The sequence below is a fragment of the Hyposmocoma kahamanoa genome, unplaced genomic scaffold (genome assembly GCF_003589595.1).
Source record: "Hyposmocoma kahamanoa isolate Upper Pololo Valley unplaced genomic scaffold, ASM358959v1 88, whole genome shotgun sequence".
NCBI classification, from domain to species: domain Eukaryota; kingdom Metazoa; phylum Arthropoda; class Insecta; order Lepidoptera; family Cosmopterigidae; genus Hyposmocoma; species Hyposmocoma kahamanoa.
The window spans coordinates 1,558,847-1,584,436 of NW_020654466.1; the positions used below are offsets into that span (position 1 = coordinate 1,558,847).

The following is a 25,590-nucleotide window of genomic DNA, read 5'->3' on the forward strand; positions in this document are numbered from 1 at the left end:
GGACTCAAGTTCAGTACCCGCGGATGATACGTGCCGTACCGAGTAATACCGGTTTCTGTATTTGTACTAGAAGCGACATACCATATAAAACCTTAAATTGTTAGCGCAACTGGCTGCAATTGTTAACCAACTTCAAAAAAGGATGAGGTTCTTAATTTGACTGTATTTTTTTTTGTATTTTTACGCGTGATCAGATTTTTATGATTCTTTTTTGTCGGAAAGAGGGTAATCGATTTTCGGTAACATAAAACTTGACAAATAGATGTAATACCACGAACTTTCGAGGTCAGTTCTTTTTATAAAAAAAATTATGATTATTAATTACCAAAGGACAAATTAAATGATACACGGAAGAGAGACGTAATCAAATACACTTAGTATGAGCATAGAGACAAAAGATACGTTTTATCGAAGTTGTCACTTTGCTCTAAAAATTACGTCATCTTAGTTATCTCTACAGGCACGAGCATGACCATCGTGCACACTAATAGTCGATGGACACGAGAAAACTTTCTAATCTTTTGCAAGGTTATTTGCGCTAATACATAATTGGAAACTGTAGCTATAGTACAGCTGTAGTTGGTAGATAAAAGAAAGTGTTATTTACTCTCCAGAGTTTTTTTTTGCGCTAGACAAAAAAAAGATAATGTCTTTTTTTTGTTTTAACGCCTGCTGGAAGGTAATGCTACCTATAGTAGCACCGTAGTCATTAGACAAGAGAAAAGTTTATTTACTCTAGCGAGTTTTTTTGTTTTGTTTTAATGCTTACTGGAAGCTAATGATATAGTACTACAGTAGTCAAGGGAAATGTTTACCTACGCTAACGAGTTTTGTATTTTTTTAGCTGACTTTAAAAAGGAGGAGGTTCGCAGTTCGACTGCATGTTTTTTTGTATGTATGTTCCGCGATAATTTTGAGAACCAATTTTGATGTTTAATTTTTTTGTTGGAACGATGGTACCTCAGTAGTTAGTACTCTGCATGGAAATTATTTGCGTTAATGCTTACTGGAAGCTAATGATATAGTAGTACCATAGTCGGTAGTCAAGGGAAAAGTTTATTTACTCTAACGAGTTTCATCTATTTGCTTACGCATGCTTGAATGTGCCTATATTATCTATCACAATATGTAAATAAATTAAGGTATACAATACCTTCATAATTGTATAAAGGTCGGACTCGAGTAGCGTCATCAGAACTTGGGTTTCAGGGTCACCGAATCGGCAGTTGAATTCCAGGACCATAGGGCCTGATTTGGTTACCATCAGGCCGGCGTACAGGACACCTGTAAACATTGTATGATAGATCGTCTATTTACTGAACAGTTATCTGGGGACGGCGTTTGCCATGTTGTGACACTTTGAATAACTCTTTTCGTGAAATCTTTCTATACATGTCAAATGACAATAATTGTGCCGTTTAGGGTCTAAGAGTTTTGAAATTGACGCTCAGAGAATATGCACTCGGCGTATTTTATACACGTCGTAAACGCACGTAATCTGCGCGTATACGCGCTATGATCGCGCGCTTGTATTGAGCATTTTGATAAGAGATAGTTATAATTTTAGTTTTGTTTGTTAATTCCAGTTAGTATTTGAAATAAAGCAACTACATGAAATTCTAAATGTAAACTCCAGTGGAGTAATAATTACATTATTGTAACCATTGACTTACAATTATATGGACGTCGGGTCCGCGTTAAAAAGTGTCCGAACTAATAGGGCGTTAAAATCGTATACAGAGCGTCATTCACGCTTTAGTCTTCGTTTGTTCGACTGACAGCGAAGCAAGCAAAATTAGACAGTGCTGCGATGACATTACAATGTAAATTCAACGTTTTAGCTTTTTCATATTCCTTTACATGTCACTACGTTTAAATAGATTGACTTGGGACATTTTTTCGTGGTTTTTGTATTAGACCCGTCGTCCATTTATTTGTAAGTCAATGATTGTAACACAAGAATTTCAGGATATCCGAACAAAATTGTTCCGAATTTATATAAGCCAAACGGTAAAGCCATATTTGCCTCGAATTATCTCCAAGATAACTTGTTTACAGGTCAGAGGGTATTGACTTGCGTTAATGGTGACGTCATGTGACTTTGAGATAGTGACACAATGATCTTATTGTCAGATGGATATAGATTAATTTTCAAGTCCACAATGTACAAATTGGAAATGCTTTAGGTGCTTTACCAATTTCATGGATCATTACTGAAATTTCACTTGACCGTCCTCGCCTGGTGGGGACTTCAGGAAAATATTTCCAGATATCCCCACCGCGCAAGACTATCTATTCCGACATTACAAATACATGAAAAAGAAAAAAGTAGACACTTTGCTAGTCCGTTAATTTCAAACTGTTGATTTGATTTATTTGGTTGTGAGGGAATATTATATTCCCAAAATCCCCACTGAAGGCACGGTCAGAAGCGATTGCAGTAAGGAAAAGGCCTTTAAAATATATCATAATAACAAGTTACTAGTAAAATTCAAAACGAAACATTTCAAATGGTATGTTAACAGTGTACTTCTACATATTATGAACGTGAAGTAATCGCATATCAGTCTTAATCTTCGTGCATTTAATAGAATAGAATACGTTTATTTGCCAGAATACAGTAACTACATAGGTCCTAAGTAAAATTAGGTACATTTTTTTCAACCTGCAAGCAGATATGCAAATATTAATGGGATTTAATGTTTAGTCTCCACAGTTTCAAATTAATGTAATGAATTTATATATTCTAAGTAAAGAATACTTAGAATATATAAATTACTATAGAAGCAATGTGTCAAAAAAGCCATTTTGTCAATTGTAATTTAAAAGTATTAAACTTTGTCCTTGTAATAATTCAATTTCGCTTGGTAATTTATTGAAAATAATTATACACATGTTGAAGCAGATATTCTTATAAATTACTTTATGGCAACGAGGTTCGTATAAAAGATTCATAATTTTTGCTCTAGTTTGCCTTTGAATGACTACACACGCGTTTTAAAATATTGAGGATGAGAGTTGACAAATACGCAGATATCCCTAATGTACATGCACGGCAAGTAATACGTTTAAATAAAATAAAATGTTTCTTTATTTAGGTATACACCCATTAATAAATTTAGCAATACTCATTAGATTACATTACATAACAATTAAATTGAATTTTATTAATAGAATATTATTATTATTAATGAAGTAAATAATTAAGAATTACATTAGTATAATTATAATTAATTAATTTATATTTTAAAAATGGAGTGTTCGCTTAACAAATAGCACGTATCGCATACTCTCCTTACAATTATATTGGCCGAATCGTTCACCATCATTTGAAAAGATCAATGTCTCTATCGTATTATGGCGAAAAAATCATCTACTCTATTTACGGCAAACATGCCAGAGAAGCCGCAGCATAGCTTAGCATAGTTTCGCGTTTTGTATAATAGTTTGCAACTGTCATCGAACCACGCACTGCAAATCGCTCGTATATATTTCTTCCGGACCTTAAAAGCTCTTTCTAAGACTACTGAGTTGCCCCACAGAAAAGACACCACAAATTTCGCTACAATTCAAACCCCTCAATTGAAAATTAAAACAAAGCAAGCAAACAAACAAACAAAAAACACAAAAACCTGCCTCTGTGACCGGTTATCATGCCGGACTGCCACGCAGAGGTCCCAGGTTCGATTCCCGGGCCGAGAGAAATATTTGTATGGCCTACATTTATTTATCTAGTGAATTTCAGTGTAATTTGTAGTTGTCTGTGTGTTTTACCTAGTGCGAGGCTATGTTGATATTATTATTATTGTTAAAGGAACCAGGCTACCACTGGTAGAAGGTAGGTAGGTAGGAGTTAGGAGATTCAGAGAAGTTGTTGTCTTAAAGGAAATTGATCTTCCACAAATCAAGAAGAAAAACAGCTGTCCCATAGTTTGGACAAATTTAGAACAAACCAGCAGATATTTTAGGCGATTTCAAAGGATCCCCCCTATAACAAAAGTTGTTCGTATGGAAAAGTAGGATCATCCCCCTAATATTATGTGAATATAGAAAAGATCACCCAGTATAGATTATTAACCATCAGTTGCATTAACGTACAAGTAAACTACAAATTGAAATTTTAAAACAATCTCGTTTAACATAGTAGTCTATTCTAAGGGTAGACATCGTATTGATAAAGTTACTGAGGAAGTTTAAAGTCTAACTATAACTCAAAGTTAACTATCATAATTTCATAAAATCATAGGAGAGAGTATAACAGCCAAATGCCCATTATAGCAATATAACAGAGAACGTATCTATTTCATATCAATACACAAGACATGATATAGTAAAATTTACGATGTAATAAACAAATTAAATTGATGCATTAATTGACATCGCACGTTCCTCTGCTTATTATTTTATTTTTATATGTATTTAGTAATGTTCATATACATATTTTATTTATATGGTTTAGTTAGATTAATGTAAGAAACTCCTGTTTCTAGTAAAAGCTTTTTATACAGTGGATATTGTCTCTTTTTGTACTAAATTGATCACATTGCAATGTTTACCTCCTACACTTTATGACAAATAAAAAACACAGTATTTATGCACAGAACTTACTTTTAAGTCAGAATATGTAATAAAAACTCTAATTCAAATCGAGTGTACCCCAGGGATCACTACACCAACCAACCGCTTTTTATGTTTACAGTCCTTAAACATTACAGTTTTTAAATTCTTTGCCTTTCTTTGCATTTAGATAAAATCCGTTTCTAGCAGTAAGACGGTACTTTTACAATAATTAACTTAAACTTTTATAAATTAGTTCGTATTTAACAAATAAACTATTCGGTTTGAGATGAGAAACATCTTGATAAAAATATACATTTCAGAATTTTCTATGATCACCATCAACAACGTGCAGGTTTAGATTTGTTGATTTGATTTAAGTTCAATGTGAGTTGCGGTGTAGTAAGATAGTGATGTGCTGTAAAAGATGACGGCAACGTGGTGACCAGGATTAAAATAGGAATGCTTGAATGATGAACGATCTGGTCATGTAGAAATGATGGATCTTACAAGGTTGACGATAGCAATAACACAGTAAATGTGGCTGGAAACGAGGTAGACCTAGACATATATATCTCGATCAAATGGAGATAAGTCCTTAAAGAATGTCGAATGTATGACGAGACTGATGCGATCACTGATGGAGTAGGCTAAACAGGTCAAGGGATGATTATGGTCTCTGATTATCCCTGTGGGAGACACACGTAATAGTATGTATATATTTATACTCTCAGTGCATTAAACACTTACTAAATATCAAACATTCTTTGATATAAGTAATTACCATAGCTAACCCATTGATTCGCCATAAGTTCTCAATGTAAACTTAACGGAATTGCGAGGGTTTCCCAACACAAACATAAATTTAAATAATGGGGAAACTTCGTCAACGATATATATAAAATTTGAAATACAAACATTTTATTTATTTAGTTAATTACATTTATCTAACAATAATCTCCCTATTTCGAGAACATTCCGTAACCGGCAGTAAGATTGTACAGTAATCAAAGTAGCACAGAGACAGGTCTATAATTACATTAAAGCTAGTAAAGGAGAGCTCTATATCTGACCCAGATGTCGTAAACAAATTAATTGACGTTCAAGATCAACGTATTGATGTAATATACTGTTATTATGTAGAGTTCATATCTATGCTTGATGTCATAAGTACACGTGTTATTTCTACTACCTACACATATTTCAGTTTATGCATTTATAAGTATGTGAGGGATCCAAGAAGAGGCAGCTACCTTGTCCAGACCAATCTAACCACTATATATAGTAATTATGGGTATGTATATTAGAGATATCTGCTCACTTGTAGATAACCACACACGCTACTTTAAAAAACGTGGTGATGTATTACAGCGACAAACTAGAGCCAACATAATTAATCTTTTGTGTCAACCTCCTTGCTTAATTTTTTTTTTTTATTGATAAGAGAAACTCATTTAATATGTCTATTAAAGTATACAATCATTTACCGAACCACGTAAAACAGTTAAGGGGGGTCACGATTTTAAAAACGTCTTGTCGGTTTGGCTAATGGACCACTGTTTTTAACCGACTTCAAAAAAGGAGGAGGTTCTCAATTCCACTGTATGTTCTTTTTTTTTTGTATTTTTTTTTTGTATGTATGTTACGCGATAACTCCGGTATTTGTGAACCGATTTTCATGATTCTTTTTTTGTTGGAAAGGGGGTACTTCCATAGTGGTCCCATTTCATTTTGAAGAAAATCATCCACCTCAAAGGGTGGCTGTTTACGCATGAAGATTCATTTTTATAGCGCCTAACTTTAATTTAGGAGCAATTACTTTTAGCAATCATTTAGTGGATTTTGCTATTTCTCCAATTCAAGGCGTTTTTCTCTCGATATACTTTGAGTAGTGTCGTAGTGAGAACCTATTTTTATTATCTCCAGTGTCAAGTCCTGTATAGTGGCGAACTAGGGGATATTTCAATGAAACTTAACAAATATAATTCCACGTACTTTTGAGGTCGGTTTTTTTAGTACTCTGTACTGAGATTATTATTATACAATCAGAGAATCCTTAGAATTTAAGACATGAAATACTAACATATACAATTCTAGACATTGTATTTAATATAACCAAATTTTCACACCTATATAGGTTGAATGCTGTAATTTTAATAATTATACAGTAAGATCTTGTTAAATGTATTCCAGTAAATAAATGACTTTTACTTTGATTATGATATTCCTGTGTTTCGTACCTTGAACAAATTTTTAAATTTCGTTTTCTATTTTTTATCTACACTACTCTGTGTGTTCTATGAAGCCATATTGAATTTAAGAAAAACCGTTTCCCTCATCTAACGTCCTAGCATCCACTTACACACACATTCCCGTGTTTTACAATTCGTTAAAGTGATTAGGCAATTATTCACAATACTAACAAGGAATAAAATATTCTCTAATACGTGGTTAATTGAGCAATTAAGGACAAAAATATGTAGTTGCCTAACTGCGTAATGAGTTTAGTAAGTAGTATGGTATAGTATATCATACCAAGATGAAATATGAAACATTAATCTTACCATCACATATTTACCACTTACATAGTTACGACTACTACGCCGCACCATCAGTAATATAGTTACATAAGTCAGTCAGGGTTCTAATTGAAAATCAGCGCTTTCCAGCATATACTGAGTTACTGACCTCTTTGTTACCAGAGCATAATTTTTATATTTAGGCGTGTTTATTCGACGTGAATTTCATCGCGCTCATGCCACGCGGCCGCCGCGATCGCGTGCTCCTGTCATGGCAAAATACGTTCTATTTATTTAGTTTTTACGTTTATATTAGAGATTTGAGCGCGCGGGCGAGCCTGGTGTTTGGTCTACACGGCAGCGACCACGCGGTTGTATTATTCCTAGGAATTTAAATGTTGTTGCCTAGTAAATAGAACTTAGATTCGCCATTAATGGACGTGAAAGCGTGGTAACTGGGCGGTCGTCGCGCGGCGGCCGCGCGATAACGTACGCGTCGTGCAACTGGGCGCTTAGTGTGCTTATACATATGAACGATGTATTTTTTTAAATTAAAATTTATTATTATTATATTTATTATTTATAAAACTTTTTTATTATTAATTTTTTATTTTGTAATTATGTATCAGAGTCTTACGTGTGATTTTTTGATTATGTGACTATGATTAAAATATTTTAGTCACATACTATGATTGAAATATTTTTCTCTTTCTTTTGTTTTGTTTCTTTTTTTTCTTTTGTGGTGCCATTGTATTCTTTTGTAGTGTCAAAATATTTTCTTTCTTTCTTTCTTTCTACTACAACAAGTAAACCTGACCTAAAAGTGACCTGTAAAATGTCCGAGAAACTTACAAACAAAAAAAAACAAACTGACAAATTTATTCAAAAATGAAGTAAATAACCTAACCTCCGGTTAAAAAAACCGACCTCAAAGAATCATCAAAATTGGTTCACAAATGGCGGAGTTATCGCGTAACTTATATACAAAAAAAAACATACAGAAGAATTGAGAACCTCCTCCTTTTTTGAAGTCGGTTAAAAACAAATTTCTCACGAAACACAACTATTTTTTTTTCATATCAAGTACGATTTAGTTATATCTGGCACCAGCCAAACGGCTCATATGTCTTGTGACACGTTCCTTTTTTTAAATGTAATTGATCAAGTTTCCCAAAAATTTTTTTACTTTTATTGAAACTGTGTTATGTAATGACATACACAACAGAAAACCTCAAAGACATTTCATTAGGAAATGAAACTATTTTTCCGGATTTAAATCGCGTATATTTGTTTTTTCAAACAAACCGACGTTTCGGGCCCTTTACAGGTCCCATGGTCACGGTTGACATTTCATTAGTTCATATTCATTCATGTATTTAAAAGTAATTTAATTTTCATATGTACGTGGGTAAGTTTCTCAAAATCTGCTCAAAAAAATTTTATGTCTCTTCCACTGATGTAATGAATTTGAAATCTCTGAGAAAGTTTTAGTGTACAGCACAATAAGATATCATTCTTATGTACGACCGAACTTTTAGTTATGTCTAATAAATTATCAAAGTAAGTTACACAAAACATTTTATTATTATATGATCACATTTTTAAAGATAAAGACTGTTGACAAGTGACAAATACGTAGTTTCATCATTGGCAATTGTTACTAGAGCACAAATAAAGTAATGAAACATTTCATACAATGCGGAGGCGATAATGTTTGACCCGCAAGTTCAATGTTTGCTACCCCACAAGGAATCTACCGTTATCAGTTTTACGTAATCGATTTGAAATTCACTGTAATTTTTAAAATATTTATCTATGGTTTCGTCAGGGACCCAAAACCGACCCTTGTGGCACTCCTCTAAACTCATTCAAAGTATCATACGAATTTATTTACACAATTTTACGAAATTATTATGTAAATAATTAAATTTTCAAACGTAACATTCTCTGGACACCTAGGTACGTACAGTCAAGAGCAGAAGCTTGACTCTTTGAACCGTCCTTATCGCAAGCATCATAGAGTTCAATTAAAATTTTAAGTATCAATCTTGACGTGCCCTTGATCTTGTACTACCGCCCTACTTATTTCTACCAAAAATAGCGCTGTTGTTTTCCGGATGGAGGAGTAGTAAGAGCGAACACAGTCGCACGCACAAAAGACTTAAGACGTGTCCACGGCCGGCAATACATTTGTGATATTAAGGATTTTTCACTAGCATAGCAAATGTCTATAAGCGGCGATTGTCTGTAGGCGATAATCGCTTTTCATCTGACGGCCCGTCTGAATATTTGCGAGATTACATTGTCAAAGGTCAAGAGTTCAACAAAGAGGAATTACGCCATACTAGTTGGGGACTTCACACGGTTTTCAAGAGGCGTGAAATTTCTTCGGTTTTTCTTGTCACAAACAGGAAAAGCTAAAAAGTCTGAGGACGATTGCAACGGTTATACTCGGATAATGCAGCTTTCAAACAAAAGCCACCGCAGTAATTTCGTTTCATTCATCCAGGAACTAAAATGCCACAAACGAACACACAGATAGACAACGACGTTCTTTATCGTCGGAATTGAACAAATGTTAAATAAAGTACAAACTCACCAACATATTTGATGCCTTCAGCCTTCAAGCCATCAATAGCTCGTTGCAAAACCTGGTCTTGAACATCAGCTAGCTGGTCCCGTGTTATCAAAGGACATGGGGCATAAGCTCCCATTCCGCCAGTGTTGGGCCCAGTGTCGCCATCGCCTATGCGTTTGTGGTCTTGTGCGGGGGGCATTAATGATACAGTTTCGCCGTCGGTAAATGCCAGGACCTTGGGAAAGGTATGAGCTTTATCAACGACGTTTGACACATAAAGATTACACGGAATTATTATGATTTTGCTGAACAAGCATAAACATAATGTGACTTTGTAACAGAAAATCTAGTCATTATTTTCGTTAGTTAACAATTCTATCGCTAAACAAGAAACGTCTTACTAAAAGCCGTACATACAAATTTCATAGGCCAGATTCACATATTCTAGTAGACCCAGTATCGTCCCAAGCGGCACACCCTTCAAATTAACATAAAGTAGTGAGTGGCCCAGAATCGTTCTTTGTGACCTGCAAAATATTCCATAAAATCATACTCACCGAGACTTCATCTCCTTCCAACACTTCTTCAATTACCACGGTCTCTCCAGCAGAGCCATATTTGGCATCAGTAAGGATGTCATCAACTGCTTGGCAGGCCTCTTCCTTGGTGGATGCTACTACGACACCCTTTCCGGCGGCAAGTCCTGAAGCTTTCACTACTAACGCTGGGTAGGGTGCACTAGAAAATAAATTAAAGATAAAGAGAACGACTTTGCCTTTACCTAGAATAAGAAGTACTAATGTAAATTGGTACTCAATTGAACGCAAATTAATGACACCAACCACCAGCGAATTTGCCTTGCTCTGGGATTAGCTAACGCTTAGTGTAACGTTAAAGTATTGCCATCGGGAAGTAAAACACGGTAAGAGAACTAGCAGCCGCAAACTTTAACGCTGGTCTTTAATCCACGTCAAGCCATCTGACAGTAGTCAGATAGTAGTAGTCAAAATCAGTATTTTGAGTGAAGAATAATACTCATACTACTTTGGATATTGCAGGTGACCAATGTTAATTGGGAGAGTAGAATTTTTTAAGACTTATGAATAGAATTACATTGGTATAGAAGAGTTTCTAAATTATTGTTCATTATAAGTGCAACTTGATGTAGACGATAATGTTTTAAAACAACAACCATAAACAAGAAGACAAAATTTTCTTTATTCGGTCAACTATTTTTAATAAATGAAGCAATTAACAAAAGATTAGATAAACTGAGTTCAGAAGTCTATAAAAACAAGTTCAAAGTGTAAATTCAAATTGGCAATGAAGATAACAAATAATAAAAGGACTTATTAAAATATGCTAACGGCTCCAAGGCTCCAAAGCTCCAAAGGACGTGTTAAAAACAAATAACCGACACTGATCTACATTTCTTTAAATATAAATCAACGTAAACGATAAGGCAAGGCCTTCTTATCGTTTATTCAGGTCATGAGTACAAGTATACACTTTGAGAGATAGAGATTTTAAGAAAGCGTTTTTTAATTAATATGGCTGACAACTTTCAAGGTTTGGGCATTACGTTTTACGAGTGTGAGGGATGTACAGTAAAATCAAGTGAGAAATTCGATATTATACATAAAAATCCTATACCTATACTGAATTATTTAATCAATCTTTTATAACTTACGTGTTAATAAACTCCTTGGCAGCTTTAGCATCGGTGAACGACTGGTATCTTGCAGTAGGCAGTTGATATTTGCTCATGAATTTCTTTGAATAGTCCTTACTGGCTTCAATCTGAGCCCCGGCTTTATTTGGCCCGAAGCACTTTATACCAAAAGCTTGGAGTCCATTTACGATACCATTGGCAAGAGGATCTTCTGGACCAACGACGACCAGATCAATGCTGTGTTCTTTGCACCATTTTGCGAGATTCTGTGAATTGGGAACAACTGTTTAGGATTATGTGTCTTAAATTTACATTGTTATGGTTGGAAAATATGATATTCATGGTTCGTGTACCATTTAGCAAAGGTCTGTGAATGGATGAACAAGCGGTAAACATAAATGTCGTATATTTATGGCTACGTTCAATCATATTCCAATGTGATGTTTTGCCTGTACAATAATCTTTTATTTAATCTGGTCACGCAACACAAACGTAAACTTATGAAAATAAATAACCCATCGTTGATACACCATTATTCACACTATAGGTATGTATCATCGCCTAACAGTTTCAGGGTTTCGTAACAAAACAATGAGGAAGTTTAAATCAGCTGAGAATACCCCAAATCTAATGTTGAGAAAAACTATATTTTGTTCGTAATTTCGACTTTACTGATTTAAATAAAAAATGGAAAAAGAGTTGTGACAATTGTGATCGAGAATACGACATCGATTAATTGAAACAAAAATGTTACCAATTATCAACTTCCCTTCCTATTTAAATGAATGAAAAAGCATTCCAGACTATAGACATCTAAACTAAAACTTGCGTGAAGCAAATGCACCATCGTAGAATTAACCATTCGCGCATTCCAGTTCTCGCAAATCTGTCTACGTGCTATCATAATAAGCGTAAATGAACCACTGAACTGAACTTTTAAACCTTCCCGCAACTGACCATTCGTGAAAACAAGCCGTCATGCTTTATAAACGTCATGCATTATATGTACATTGTTTTTAAGGCCGCCGGTAATAATCTTAAAGAGTTCCTAGAACTAACCCTTAACGGCATGAACATTAAAAGAGTAACTTCTTTCAAATATCTAGGTCATTGCATTACCGACGACCTTAAGGACAATGCCGACATTGAAAGAGAGCGTAGGGTTCTAGCGGTAAGAGGTAATATGTTGATCCGTAGGTTTTCTCGGTATACAGAAGAAGTAGAAATAACACAGGTTTCTACACAGGGAGCCTATGGGTTGACTACACCAAACGGTCGCTGGAGACCCTACGTGTACAGTACAATAATATTTTTAGGATGATGTTGGGACTGCCTCGTTTCTGCAGCGCATCGGGGATGTTTGCAGAGTATGAGACGGATGGTTTTGCTGCCATCCTCCGGAAAAAGACGGCATCCCTGATGCGCAGAGTGCGGGACAGTCCCAACAGCATCCTACAAACTGTGGTTGGTAGGATTACCTCTCCCATGTGGCAACGCTTCATGAGAAAGGTGATTTGAAAATTAATGTAAATAAAAATTGAATTTACTAACACTAATTTATAAGCACTTTTCTTTTTATTATTATTAACAAATTATGGAACTCGTTGTCCGAAATAAAAGAATTTTAATTTTTTTTTAAATTTATAGGTCACGATCACGTTTTCGCTCTATCGTGATTCGCGTAATCGGCATTCGCAGTCACGTGGGAAACCCAGTGTTCACATCACTGGCTTTCTAACAAATGAGTGTTTTCATACAAAAATACAAATTTTGTATAGGTATAAATATAATGATGTTAGTTAAACAAAGGCTCTGAAACAAGGAACTGCATTTTTCATCCAAAGGAATTCTACAAATTGCTCGAATGTATTTTTTTTATAATACTAAGTGACGGGACCAACAAGGCATGCGTCTGGTAAGCCACACGCCTGCCCATAACAGTTGCAGTAACTCAGAGCTTTCAATCATAACTATCTGGGGGCACCGCCACTGCGCCCGTCACTGAGACATAAGTTGATAAGTCTCATGTGCCTGTAATTCCACCAGTATTCCTTATGTGCTACAAAAGCTCTGTTTCGGTCTTACCTATTACCCCCTATTATAATACTGTTGCTAATAGACGTAACGTTATGTTTAAATTCTAAGCGTGGCGACTACTATAGTAAATATCGAGATCTTAGGTTTTCGTGATTAGTATATATTGGAAATGAAACTATTTTTTCGGATCAAAGAGTCTATGTACACGGCGTATTTTATACGCGCCGCCGACATTTTGATAAAAGAGAATTTTTTGTTTGTTTGTTAATTTCAGTTAATTTTTAAAATGAAGCGACTACATTAAATTCTAAGTGTAAACTCCAGTGGTGTATATATAAGCTTCTTGCTTATAACGCGATGTTTGCGTGCGTTTAAATCAGCCTTTTCCAAAGTGGGCGACAACGCCTCCTTGTGGGCGCTGCAGGCCTAAAGGGCGGTAATAGACCCAGAAAAAAAATGGGGGCGTTGTGTATAGGCTTAGGGGAAGATTTGTAATTTAATCTAGAAAGACTCTTAGGGTCGTATTCCAGAACTCTACTCAATTTTCAAGTCACGATTGCACTGGCAACACAAGCACTGGAAATACGACCCTAATGGCAGGGACTTGAGTATGATTTCGAGTGCTTTAAACCATACTCAAATCCTGACTTGAGCATTGAGTAGTTCTAGAATACGACCCTTAGACACCGACTGAGCTCTCGACTACAACTTGTGAACTAATATTAATTAAGAGATTGCTCAAACTAACTCAGTGCGATATTTCTCTCCGTGTAGTTCATATATCTGTCCTGTTTTATTGAATAAATAAAATAAAAATCATGTCAATCGGTCGCTCTGTTTCGAAATGAAAGTAGATACAAACAAACAAATAAAAAGGCAACAGACACTGTTTCGCATTTTAATAGTTATTAGTGTTCCTAGGTAGGTAATTTTCGTAGATGATATACCGCGGGCAATCATGTTTTAACTAGTTAAATAATGGGATTTGTGCGTTCCTGTATCAATCGGCTGGTTTATAGAATACTTGTTCTTACTTGTTGAGTACGATTGAGCGTCGAATGAAATAAACGAGTTTATGCAGTTTATGCATGTTTGTCTTATTCCTGCCGGTGTGTGCTGCTTATGCAATCCTATAGAAACAACGTAATATTTATTTTATTTTCATTTGCAGTCTCGCGTGTAATAGATAAGCAGTACTCAAGTTCAACACTTACTTACGTATTTCTCAAAACGGAGCAATGTCGGAAGTAAAAAAGAAGAGACGACAATACTGTGCGGAATATATTAAATTCGGATTCATTGAAAATCCCACAAACCCATCGTCGCCTTTGTGCCTTCTATGGCTAAATACATTTTCGAATGAAGCAATGAAGCCTTCAAGACTGCAAGATCATTTGAATAAAATGCATCCAGATAAGAAAGACAAGAATTTAGCATATTTTCAAGACCTCGAGAAGAAGCATAATACTCAGCCAAGTGTAGCAAAACTCTTTTCGGCGGTTGCTAAGCAAGATGACGACGGATTTCGAGCGTCGTACAATATCTCTCTCTTTGTTAATTGCTCAAAAAGGCAAACCACACAACATCGGACAAGAGTTAATTTTGCCAGCAATAAAGGAAGTAATAACTACTGTGCTTCATAAACCGGCCGCAGATATTATCCGAAAAATTCCTTTGAGTAATAATTCTGTGCAAAGACGAATTAATGAAATGGCTGAAAACATTGAAGAATGATTGTGCAATAATCTAAGGACTAGTCAATTCTCAAAAGTCAGCTCGATAAGTCCACTTTACCAACTAATGAAGCATTGATGCTCTTTTTTTTTTTTTTTTTTTTTTATACATGACAGGCAAACGTGAAGTTTATTAAAGATGAGAAAATATGTGAAGAACTATTGTTTGCTAGAAATTTAGAGACCGATACAAAAGGCGAAACCATATTCAATACATTGGAAAAGTTTTGTGATGAGAAAGAGATTCCCTTGAAAAATATTATATCAGTTGCTGCGGATGGCGCTCCGGCTAATTCAGAGTGCCATAAAGGCTTCATAGCATACTTAAAAAATAAAATTCCAGATGTCCTTGCTGTACATTGCGTTATTCATAGACAACATTTGATTACTAGAAATTTAAGTGAACGACTATATCAATCACTGCAATATGTCATCAAAGTAGTCAATAAAATCCGTAACAACTCTTTGAATGATAGATTATTTCATCAGCTTTGTGTTACTAATGACGAAGATTTCAACCGTTTGTTGCTTCATACTGAAGTTCGTTGGCTATCAAGAGGCTATTGTCTGACTCGATTTTACAACCTGTTTGACTCTGTGATAGAGTTCTTGGAAACTAAAGATCAGAATTGCGCAACAAGCTCATTACATCAAAGAATGATATAGCTTACATGACAGACCTGTATAAATTGTTCAACGACATGAATCTCCAACTGCAAGGCGATGAACTAAATTTAATTAAAACAAAAAATGTCGTTGCTGCTTTCGCAGCCAAACTGCTTCTACACAAAAAGAATATGGGCAGACGTGAGTTTCACAATTTTCCGAATTTATCAGTATCCTGCAGTAACGACGACTTGTTTGCCTACTGCCAACATTTGGAAAACCTCCACCATACCATATATAGATAACATTTTGAACTTGGAAATACCAGACTGGGTGTTGGATCCGGGTGTTTTCAAATGTCAACATAGCAATATCACTTCGACTGGAAGAAGAACTCACAGAATTGACAACGTACGAGGAAATAAAAATCAAATTCAAAAATGGCTACCAAGAATTTTGGCTACAAACACCGATCCCGCAATTGTACCCTGGATTGTGGTCAATCGTTCAACGATTCTTGATAGCATTCCCATCGTCATATTTGTGTGAACGTGGTTTTAGTGCTGTGACAATGCTGGTTACTAAAAAGAGAAATCGTTTGCATGTTACCGAACGTGGTGACTTGCGGCTGTTCTTGAGTAAATTGGAACATGATATCAAAAAACTTATTAAACAGCATCAGATTCATCCTTCACATTAGTTTTTAAATTAGAATCGATTATGTTTGTTTTATTTTGAATAAAAGATACTCTGTCTGAATACTATAAAGTTGCGTTTCAATAATCATTCTCATTGGCAGTGTAGCTCGTAAGAGTTAACTTGAGACCTGAGCGCCGTTGTGTACTACCTACTGCGCTCAGGTCTCAAGTGAACTCTTGCGGGTTATAGTAAAAGTCTCGTAGAATGAATGTTTAATCTCCGCTAATATAGTTCACAATAATTAATTTAATTTGAAGCTATGGTGGTTTTTAAATAGGTTAAAAAATGTGGGCGCTAAAAATAATTTATTCTCAAAGTGGGCAGTAGACAAAATAAGTTTGGGAACCCCTGGTTTAAATCGATTCACTTCAGCGCGTCTGCGTACGCGCAGGTGATGCGCGTTTACGGCGCCGTTGCGTATAAATAATATATACCACAGGGCAATGCATACCGCTTATTACAGTTAAAGTAATAAACCCTCTGAACTATAATTACAAAATAGTAATAGTAAAAGCACAAGTAACTGGGTAGTTTAGTAAGTATTAAGTACGTGCTTACTCAGTAAGTTTAGTAAGTACTTTCGGGGCCATGAAAGTCTACGTCTGGCGCAACATGGGCAACAATTGCCGAGTACCTCATCGATGCCTTACTTTCTCATCAACTCGTAACTTATGAAGAGTGATTATTCAGAAGATGGCAAATGTGATCTGAAATCAACCTGCAAAATTGGTATATCCATTTAATCCATTGTTTGCATTTCAGTAACTTTGTGTTTTAAGATACTGGAGAAAGTAAGGCGACGTTATGGCAATTGGCAAATCCTTACACCACCTTCCACCAGCACGCCATGTGTATGCTATCGCTACGATCTTCTTCTTCTTATTTTAAATGCTATGGCTCCATCGAAACAAACGATGATTTCGCCAATGTCAAGTAAAAATGACTATGTGCGGTACTTCTCCTTTATAATGTTACAACACCATCGATACCATATCGGTAAACCCGCCAAAGCCAAGTTTAGGAACGCACGCGTTTTTAACTCAAAGACTGACCGGTTAATAAGAACTGCTTGTTTGCACTCAATAGAACATTCTTAACATGTTAAGCCTAATTAGTCGGTAAATTTTACACAAATAGTATCTAAAGCCGTCCAGTCGGACATATCTAAAGTATGATGTTCGTATTTTAAATATGTTATTCTTATGCAAATAACGTAAATCATGAATGGAAACAACTGTACCAACACCAACACGTTAATCTTGTCATTACATTTAACTTGCTACATGTTTTATTCCACTATGTCGAAATGTGTAGGATACATAACTCATGTGTTCATATTAAATAAAATAGTGTAAAAATAAATTTTGAAAATCTAAAACAGAACTACAATTCTCCTAAATTAAGACACCTGTGAGTAACCAGTGTTTCATCCGGTAATGAGAGTTAAACATTCCAAACGTTTTAGGTACGGTAAATCATTCATATTATTGTAATATTTGCTATATAATTCTCACAATAATACAATGCGCAATTTAGGGACTAGAATAAATATACCTATAATACTAACATCATCATAAATAATCAACACTTACTTTTAGCAACATATGTAGAATATATCTTACTGTAATAAAAAAAAACTATCAAAAAGAAAATGTACAAAATAAATAGTGTCCATTCATTAGAAATTAGTGCTCTTTCTCATTCAAAAACGGCTATTTATAATATTACAATAAAAACGAAAAGTATAACTATAAACAAAATATAAAAAACAGATTTAAAATCCTGCACTTGGATCAAGATGTCGACTTCTCAGTCAAGAATAACTCCATTTTGGAAACAAGTAAGTAAAATGTCAATCTTAACTTAGTATACTATTCCAATAAGATACTTTTCTTTTATGATATCAAGAGACGAGACTAAGTGTAAGTCGTGCACTTGGTGGTAAGCGACACGTTTGTCCATGGCAGGGGCATTGCCACCGCGCCCGTCACTCTGAGACATAACTTAACAAGTTCCATGTGCCTGTATTGCACCAGCACCCTTACTCTTTCAAATCGAAACTTAGTACTGCTCAAATTACGGCTTGGCGGCAGAAATAGGTAAGATGGTAATACTTCCCTGGACGAACTCTTTCACAAGGAGCTCTTCTGCTAAAAATTTTACGACAAGAAGAACAAAATAATCGAAAGGTCTCGTCTATTCTACCCGTAACCTTCTAATGGAATATCTTTATTCACAGAGATTCATGAGGTCCTTTTTTAATTTTCACCAAATCGACTGAAGTTCAAAATGTGCCCATTGCAGACTGAAAACATTAACATTCTCTGGATTTTCTTTCTGTCATTTTCGTCAGTCGTAAGATATGTATTGACCAGATAATTAGATACCACGTACTATCGGTGCTTTTCATTGTATTCTTGCTTCCTCAACTTCCATATCAAAACGTTTTCCAGTGTTTTGTGTCAGCAGCTGTATGCTCAGACGTAATTGGGCACGGTTGCATCGTCGGATATCCAGCCATTTTGCTGCCGCAACTGCAGAGTAAAGATTCTCGAATACCTTTATCCGAAAACGATGCATCTTGGATCGGTAAGTGCGGCACACTTTACTTTTGGGAACATAGTAAATAAAGATATTGATTTGAGGAGACTTGGCAAATGCATACTGTTCAGAGTATGTCCCTCTATTTTTCACTGTTTGGTCGAAGTAGTTACGGGTTTTCACAAAAAAGAACGGAAATTTTATAGTCTCAACACCATTGTTGTGTTAAGAGGTCGCCACTTTATCACAGAAGCACATTAATCAGGTTCCAAAGCTAGCATATCTTTCTACATTAGTTTTGATTATAGTGACCCTCCCTACCGACCCTATGGGTATACGAGAAGGGCACTATAACCTGTGCGAGTAAGCTCGCACAGGGACCATCTGCGTCAGGTCCTAACCCCGTATCAGCACGTTTGCGCGTACTTCATCCGGTTCTCTGTAAAGCAAGTGCCTTATATGAGCCGCCCCGGGTGCACGTGTAGCACCCTCCCTATTTTCCATATAGGTACCGGAGCTGTAGGCACGCTCAATTCCCTTCGCGCTCCGCACGATTAACGGTAGCCTCAACGGTAGCCTCAACGTTAACTTCAGCATTACAGTAAAAAACTTCTTAAAGAATTGACTTTTTTTTTGTAAAGAAACAGCGTGCTCCAAAAAGTCAATAAAATCCACAATCTGTAAACCAACAAAAAAAACAAACTAGTTCTGCTGAAAGTTCTTGAAGAGTTGGAAAGTCGGTAGACTGTCCTTTTTGCTAGGGGTCTACACTTTATTTTTTTGTTTTGGCTTCTGTCCCAATGAGGACAACTCTGCCTTGCTCTCCGTCGGAAACAATTACTGTCAAGGCGCATTTGACATTTTCTTATAATTTGGTCGAGTATTATTTATTTGACAGTAATTGTTTCGGATGGATGTCGGACGGGGAACGAGAGTACAGGGCTAACATCAGATAAAAGTTACCATACCACTTAGAATAATAACGCATAGAAACCTAGCCCGCACACGCTAAGTGAGGCAAATTGTAGGACGCCGTATAGGCCTACATGAGCGAGCGGGCAGTCAGTGCTCAAGGTCAAGTTGTACCGCGAACAGCTCAAAGATTTTTGCTGAAAATGACGAAATGTGCGGTAATTGGGTTTAAAAATAGATCAGACAAACATAAAATAGACAATAACATCACATTCCACAAGGAAGTAACGCGTTTCAACTTGTATTTTTATGTAAATATTCACTAAAGCAGAAAATTAATTTCGTTGCACCAAGATACGAAAATGTTGCAAAGTAACGGGTTTTTTCTCCCCATTTTGCTATTCTGTTTCAAAATAATTATATTACGTAATTTTTTGAGAATAGGCAATATCAGTGTTGGGCGTTAATCAATTAAATTTCAATCAATAATTCAATCAGATTAAAAAATCAATTCAATTGAAATCAATTGCAATTAAATCAATTGCGACGCGTCGCAATTGATTTAATTGCGATTGATTTTAATTGCAATTGAATTTAATTGCAATTGATTTCAATTGAATTGATTTTAATTGCAATTAAATATGCAATTAAAATCAATTCCGGCCGGTTGGGGGCCCCGGTTGGGGCTCCGGTTGGGGGCCCGGTTGGAGTTGCGAGAACCGCAATTAACAATTAATCAATTGTTAATTGCGGTTCTCGCAACTAACAATTGATCAATCGTTAATTGCTGTTTCGCAATTGACAAATAATCAATTGTCAATCTTTAATTGCCAGAACAATTAAATTTTGCCCAACACTGGGCAATATCGCGACGGTTGCAAAATTTCTACAAATGTACACCGCCGCAACAACATTGTCGGGAATTTACGTTAGCTATTTCTACGAAATATATTTAGTATTTGCCTTCATTAGTTTCATGTGAAAAATCATTATTCTTGTTCATCATAGACTCATTTTAAAAAATTGTCTTGGCCAGACTCAAAAGTTCGTAACTAAAATTATTTCAGGGAACTAACACTGACTAAAAAGTCATCGTCAGTTCTCCAAAATAGTGTATAAATAACTTTCAGGTTCAGGTTCTTTATTGTTATCGTGTACTTTTCATGTAAACATACCCACAGATAATATCAGGCTATTTATATATTCAAATTCGATAGTCGCACTTAAACTCGCATGTAGGTTTTTCAAAAATGTATTTTTGGTAAACCATAAGGAAATGGCATGTATATCTGAAGACAAGATAGCGGGCAAGACTTCTAATTCTTCGCCATCTTGGATTTAGAAATATGTGCTACATTCGGAATGAGCAGCCCCAAATACCTTGAAAACGACACCCAACTTGCTATTATTCGAAAAATCGTGCCCGCCATCTTGGATTTAGAAATTAGTGCCATATTCTTAATGAGCACCCCCAAATACCTCTAAAACGACACCCAACTTGCTATTATTTGAAAAGTCATGTCCGCCGTCTTGAATTTAGAAATAAGTGGTATATTCCTAATGAGCACCCCCAAATACCTCGAAAATGATACCCATATTGCATTTATTTCAAAAGTCGTGTCCGCCATCTTGGATTTAGAAATAAATGCCATATTCTTGATGAGCACCTCGAATACCTCGAAAACGATTCCCATTTTGCGTGTCCGCCATCTTGGATTTAGAAATGAGAAAAGTCGTGTCCGCCTTCGTGTATTCAGATATAAATGCCGTTTCCATAAGGATTACCAAAAATAAATTTTTGAAAATTCCTGTCACTTAATGTTGTCGATCAACAGTAACGATCGACAAAATCGAGCATATCTGTAGGCACCTGATCGAGATTGTCGATCGACAAAATCGAGCAAATCTGTAAGCACCTTTAACTTAATGATGAGTTAAGCAAGATACAATTTCCCCACTTTTGAGGGAAATGTTATTCCATGGCATCATTATTTGTATATTTGTGTGCGTGCCGACGAGCGTAAATACAAGTTGCTTACGCCTACATGAATGTGATTTTTGCCTCACTTATGCACTTGTGACAGTTCGTTTGATATGAAACTATCATTCTATGCGTTATTATTCTAAACCATACCATTGTAACGTTATGGGATTTCCATAGTATAACAAATTTCAAATCGATCGGGACAAGAGCGTCATCAAACAACTAAAAATCCCTATTACATTAGTCTTCAAATAGAAAAAAAAACCGCTTCGAGATCAGTCCAACTGTTTGTGAGCTATGAGAGCTACGATGCCACAAAGATACATACAGACACAGATAAACTTTTGAATGCGCTTCTTTTTGGGTCGGGTTAAAAAAGGCTTACGAGACTGGCTGTACGGTATGGTCTGTCTGTACAATTCAGTCAGAAGTCGCTGCTCGCGTCGGAGGTTTAGTCAGGACTGCCCTCGTCGTCCTTCGTCAAAGAAAGGACGGTCAGTCGCTCTCCTTTGTCCAGAAGAAAGTCAGTCTAACTTCGAATTCCTGTCAGTCTAGTAAGTCTGTCTTTGTGGCTTGTCAGTTTGGTCATCCATGGAGGCTGGACTGGACACTGGCAGTTAATCGCTAAACACGTAAATTGCAATCACATCTTACAACAATATACCAAGCATAATTTTCTTGAAACATAGTAAGGTGCTATGCTATGTTTAGAAACATTAATAAAATTATCCAAAAAGCGTCCAATTTTAGAAAACAATTTTTGTTTCCTGATTTTGTTATTAGAGTTAAATTCCTCAACCTGTTAATAACTCCTCACTGCTATATAATCGCTTATTTCAGCGTCAGTTCTCGGTATTGCAATGCTGTTTGGTATCCTCGTGACGCCGCCAATCATGGGGCGACTGGGCCGGAAGGTGGCACACTACATTGTCATTCTGGAAGCTCTAACAGCATGGTTCATGATCGCCGCAGCTTCTAGTGTAAAGGTAATTTGTTGTTAAGATATGTTTGCAAAATTAAGTTGTAATAGGCATTGCTATTATTGCTTTTATTTCTTGTATTTTCGTAGTAAGGTTTCAAAAGTCTGCCTTGAATGTAACATTTCGAATGGAACATTGCGTGTCAAGACACAATCATTTGTCCCAATTAAGGCTTCATTAAGCAACAACCACGACTAGAACTAATAAAACTGACAAGATATTGACTCCATTGACTTTCTTCTAAATGTTTCATATTTTGTTTCAGGAGTTGATCATTGCAAGAATACTCCATGGACTTTCATTCGGAATGTTTTCGCCCCTTCGATCGGTCATTATCGGAGAGTACACAAGCCCAAAAAACCGCGGCGCGTTCCTGGCTGCAATATCGTTGGCCCAAGGCTTTGGCATAATGCTTACACATCTAAGCGGTTCTTTAATCCATTGGCAATGGACAGCGTTAATCTGCGTCTTCTTTACATTCATCAGTTTGGTCATGACCATATTTTCACCAGAATCTCCCAGTTGGCTAGCCGATAGAGGAAGATATGACGAATGCAGAAAAGCATTCCATTGGCTTCGAGGTTTCGAGGAGGAAAATGAATTGGAAGAAATGATCGAAGCGAGAATATTTCCAAAAAACGCTAGTCATAAAAAGAAAAATAATATTAAGAACCTATTATCGATAATAAAGAAGAAAGAATTTTACAAACCCGTGGTGACAACTGCTCACGCGTATTGCATGCTGTCTTTTTCAGGTAGCATGACATTTGCAGCGTTTTCAACAACGATATTAGGATTGATTATGGGATCAGCAGTCAACGTGCATTTGTGGATGGTGGCTCTGGATGCACAAAGGATATTAACAAGTACCGTAGCCATATTTCTTATCAACAAGACTAAAAGGCGAAAGATGACGTTCGCGACTCTAGGCCTCTGTATAGGAACACATTTGGTGATGGCTGCTTATGTATATGCTAAAAAGAAAGGATTGTTATACTTCGATTCATTATGGATCCCAGGTATATTAATAAACTTGCACTACATATCAATTGGTACAGGAATGGTGCCTTTACCAGGAGTTATTTTAGGAGAAGTATTTCCTATAGCATGCAGAAGTATAGGAGGTAGTATTGCTATAGGATTTTATTCAGTATTCATGTTCTTAGTACTTAAAACATTTAATATGTTAGTTGATAATATAGGTCTTCATGGTACTTATATGGTTTATGGCGGACTTCTGATGTATTGCTTTATTGTAATGTGGTTCTTTTTGCCAGAGACAAAAGGTAAAACTTTGCAACAAATTGAAGATGAGTACAAGGGTCTAACAAAGTATAAGGATGAGATTAAACCATTGGCTGTTGAGATGTCTCGAATAAATGTAAGATAGTTAGCAGCATAAATTTTCCTATGTACTGTGTTGTTGCATAAAAGAAGAAATAATTACATAATATAGACACTAATCTACTGTATGTCTAAACAGAAAAGATTTTGGTACTATTTTAAAATAATTACTGTTTTAAGAGGTTAAAAAATACATGTTTTGTTGCTCATAATTAGGAATATGTTTTTTTTAAAGTAAGTGAGTATTAATATATCCTTTATGGCGGCCACTAGGCTTGTGCCAGTGTCAGTGAATAAAATCAATATATTATCATAAAATGAGTATTATATAAATTTGTTTTGCGAAGACTTTGTTATAAAAATTATACTCAGTATTTTAGATTAGATCTTTAGCTGGCCTCTAAATTGTGTCATGAGCTTTTGTATAGTTAGTTAGTGATATTTTTTTTTTATAATATCTAGTGGCGGGACGAAAAAGTCGTGGGCCTGATAGTAAGCTACACACCTGTCCATTCTATTATTAAACTGTTTTATAATAAGTTTCAAAACAATTTAAAACATTTAAGTATTCATTTTCTATTAGTTACACTTTCTTTCTTAAATTATTCAGAGTTTTAAAATTAGTTTTAAGACCTATTTATTGTAAAATCTAATAATATAGTTATTAAGTACTCATAACTGGTTGAAGTATTTTAATTACTGAAGTATATTTTTTGTTAAAATGCCTATAACTCAAAATTAAAAATATAAAACAAATGCAAGTAAAAATTTTCTCTTTTAAGATTAAGACTTTATATTAGAATTAAAGTTTGTTCTTAAATTAGATTTTAAGATATCGACTATGAACTGGCAATCGGTACAATCTCAATTTTGACAATTTTAGAGGTGAAGAACAAAAATTGTTTTGCGTCATTTATATAGCATCTAGTTTATTAAATAAAGATATTTAGTTTTTAAATATTTTTATTACACATGTATGTATGTACACTATGTATTTTTATTTAATAAACAAGATGCTATATAAATGAATTTTTCTTCATCCTGTAAAGTTGTGAAAATTGAGATAGTACCGGTTGCGAGTTCACAGTCGATAAATTGAAATGTGATTTTATGATTTTTCTCTCAACTTATTTTATTATACATATTATATAAGTAAAATGTAATATGAAATACACACTTTCTTGTTAGATAGGTTTTATTTTAACTTTAATCAAGTTTATTTGTGCTATTAAATGCTACGCAAATTACACTCAAAAGGCATGTCAAGAGAGCATCGGGGTACATTCGCATCTCTCACTTATATAATTTAGTTTCGTGTTTATATCTACATACTATTAACAATCGAACTCAATTTATATAAACAGCCATTAAAAGGTTATCAATAAGTATCAAATTTAAATTATTTACAATACAAAGATTTTAAACTGC

The 25,590-nt window shown here is 35.3% G+C and overlaps 1 protein-coding gene across 1 annotated transcript in view; it reads right to left on the minus strand.

Moving 5' to 3' along the window:
- Positions 1-25,590, minus strand: part of LOC113235868 (trifunctional purine biosynthetic protein adenosine-3) — a 63,037-nt gene that overhangs the window by 35,514 nt on the left and 1,933 nt on the right. The window contains exons 2-5 of the mRNA XM_026471789.1: positions 11,345-11,592; positions 10,212-10,392; positions 9,676-9,889; positions 1,149-1,284 (exon numbers count right to left, since the gene is read on the minus strand). Of these exons, the coding sequence (XP_026327574.1) occupies positions 1,149-1,284; positions 9,676-9,889; positions 10,212-10,392; positions 11,345-11,592 (779 nt within the window). The remainder of the gene's footprint in view (positions 1-1,148; positions 1,285-9,675; positions 9,890-10,211; positions 10,393-11,344; positions 11,593-25,590) is intronic.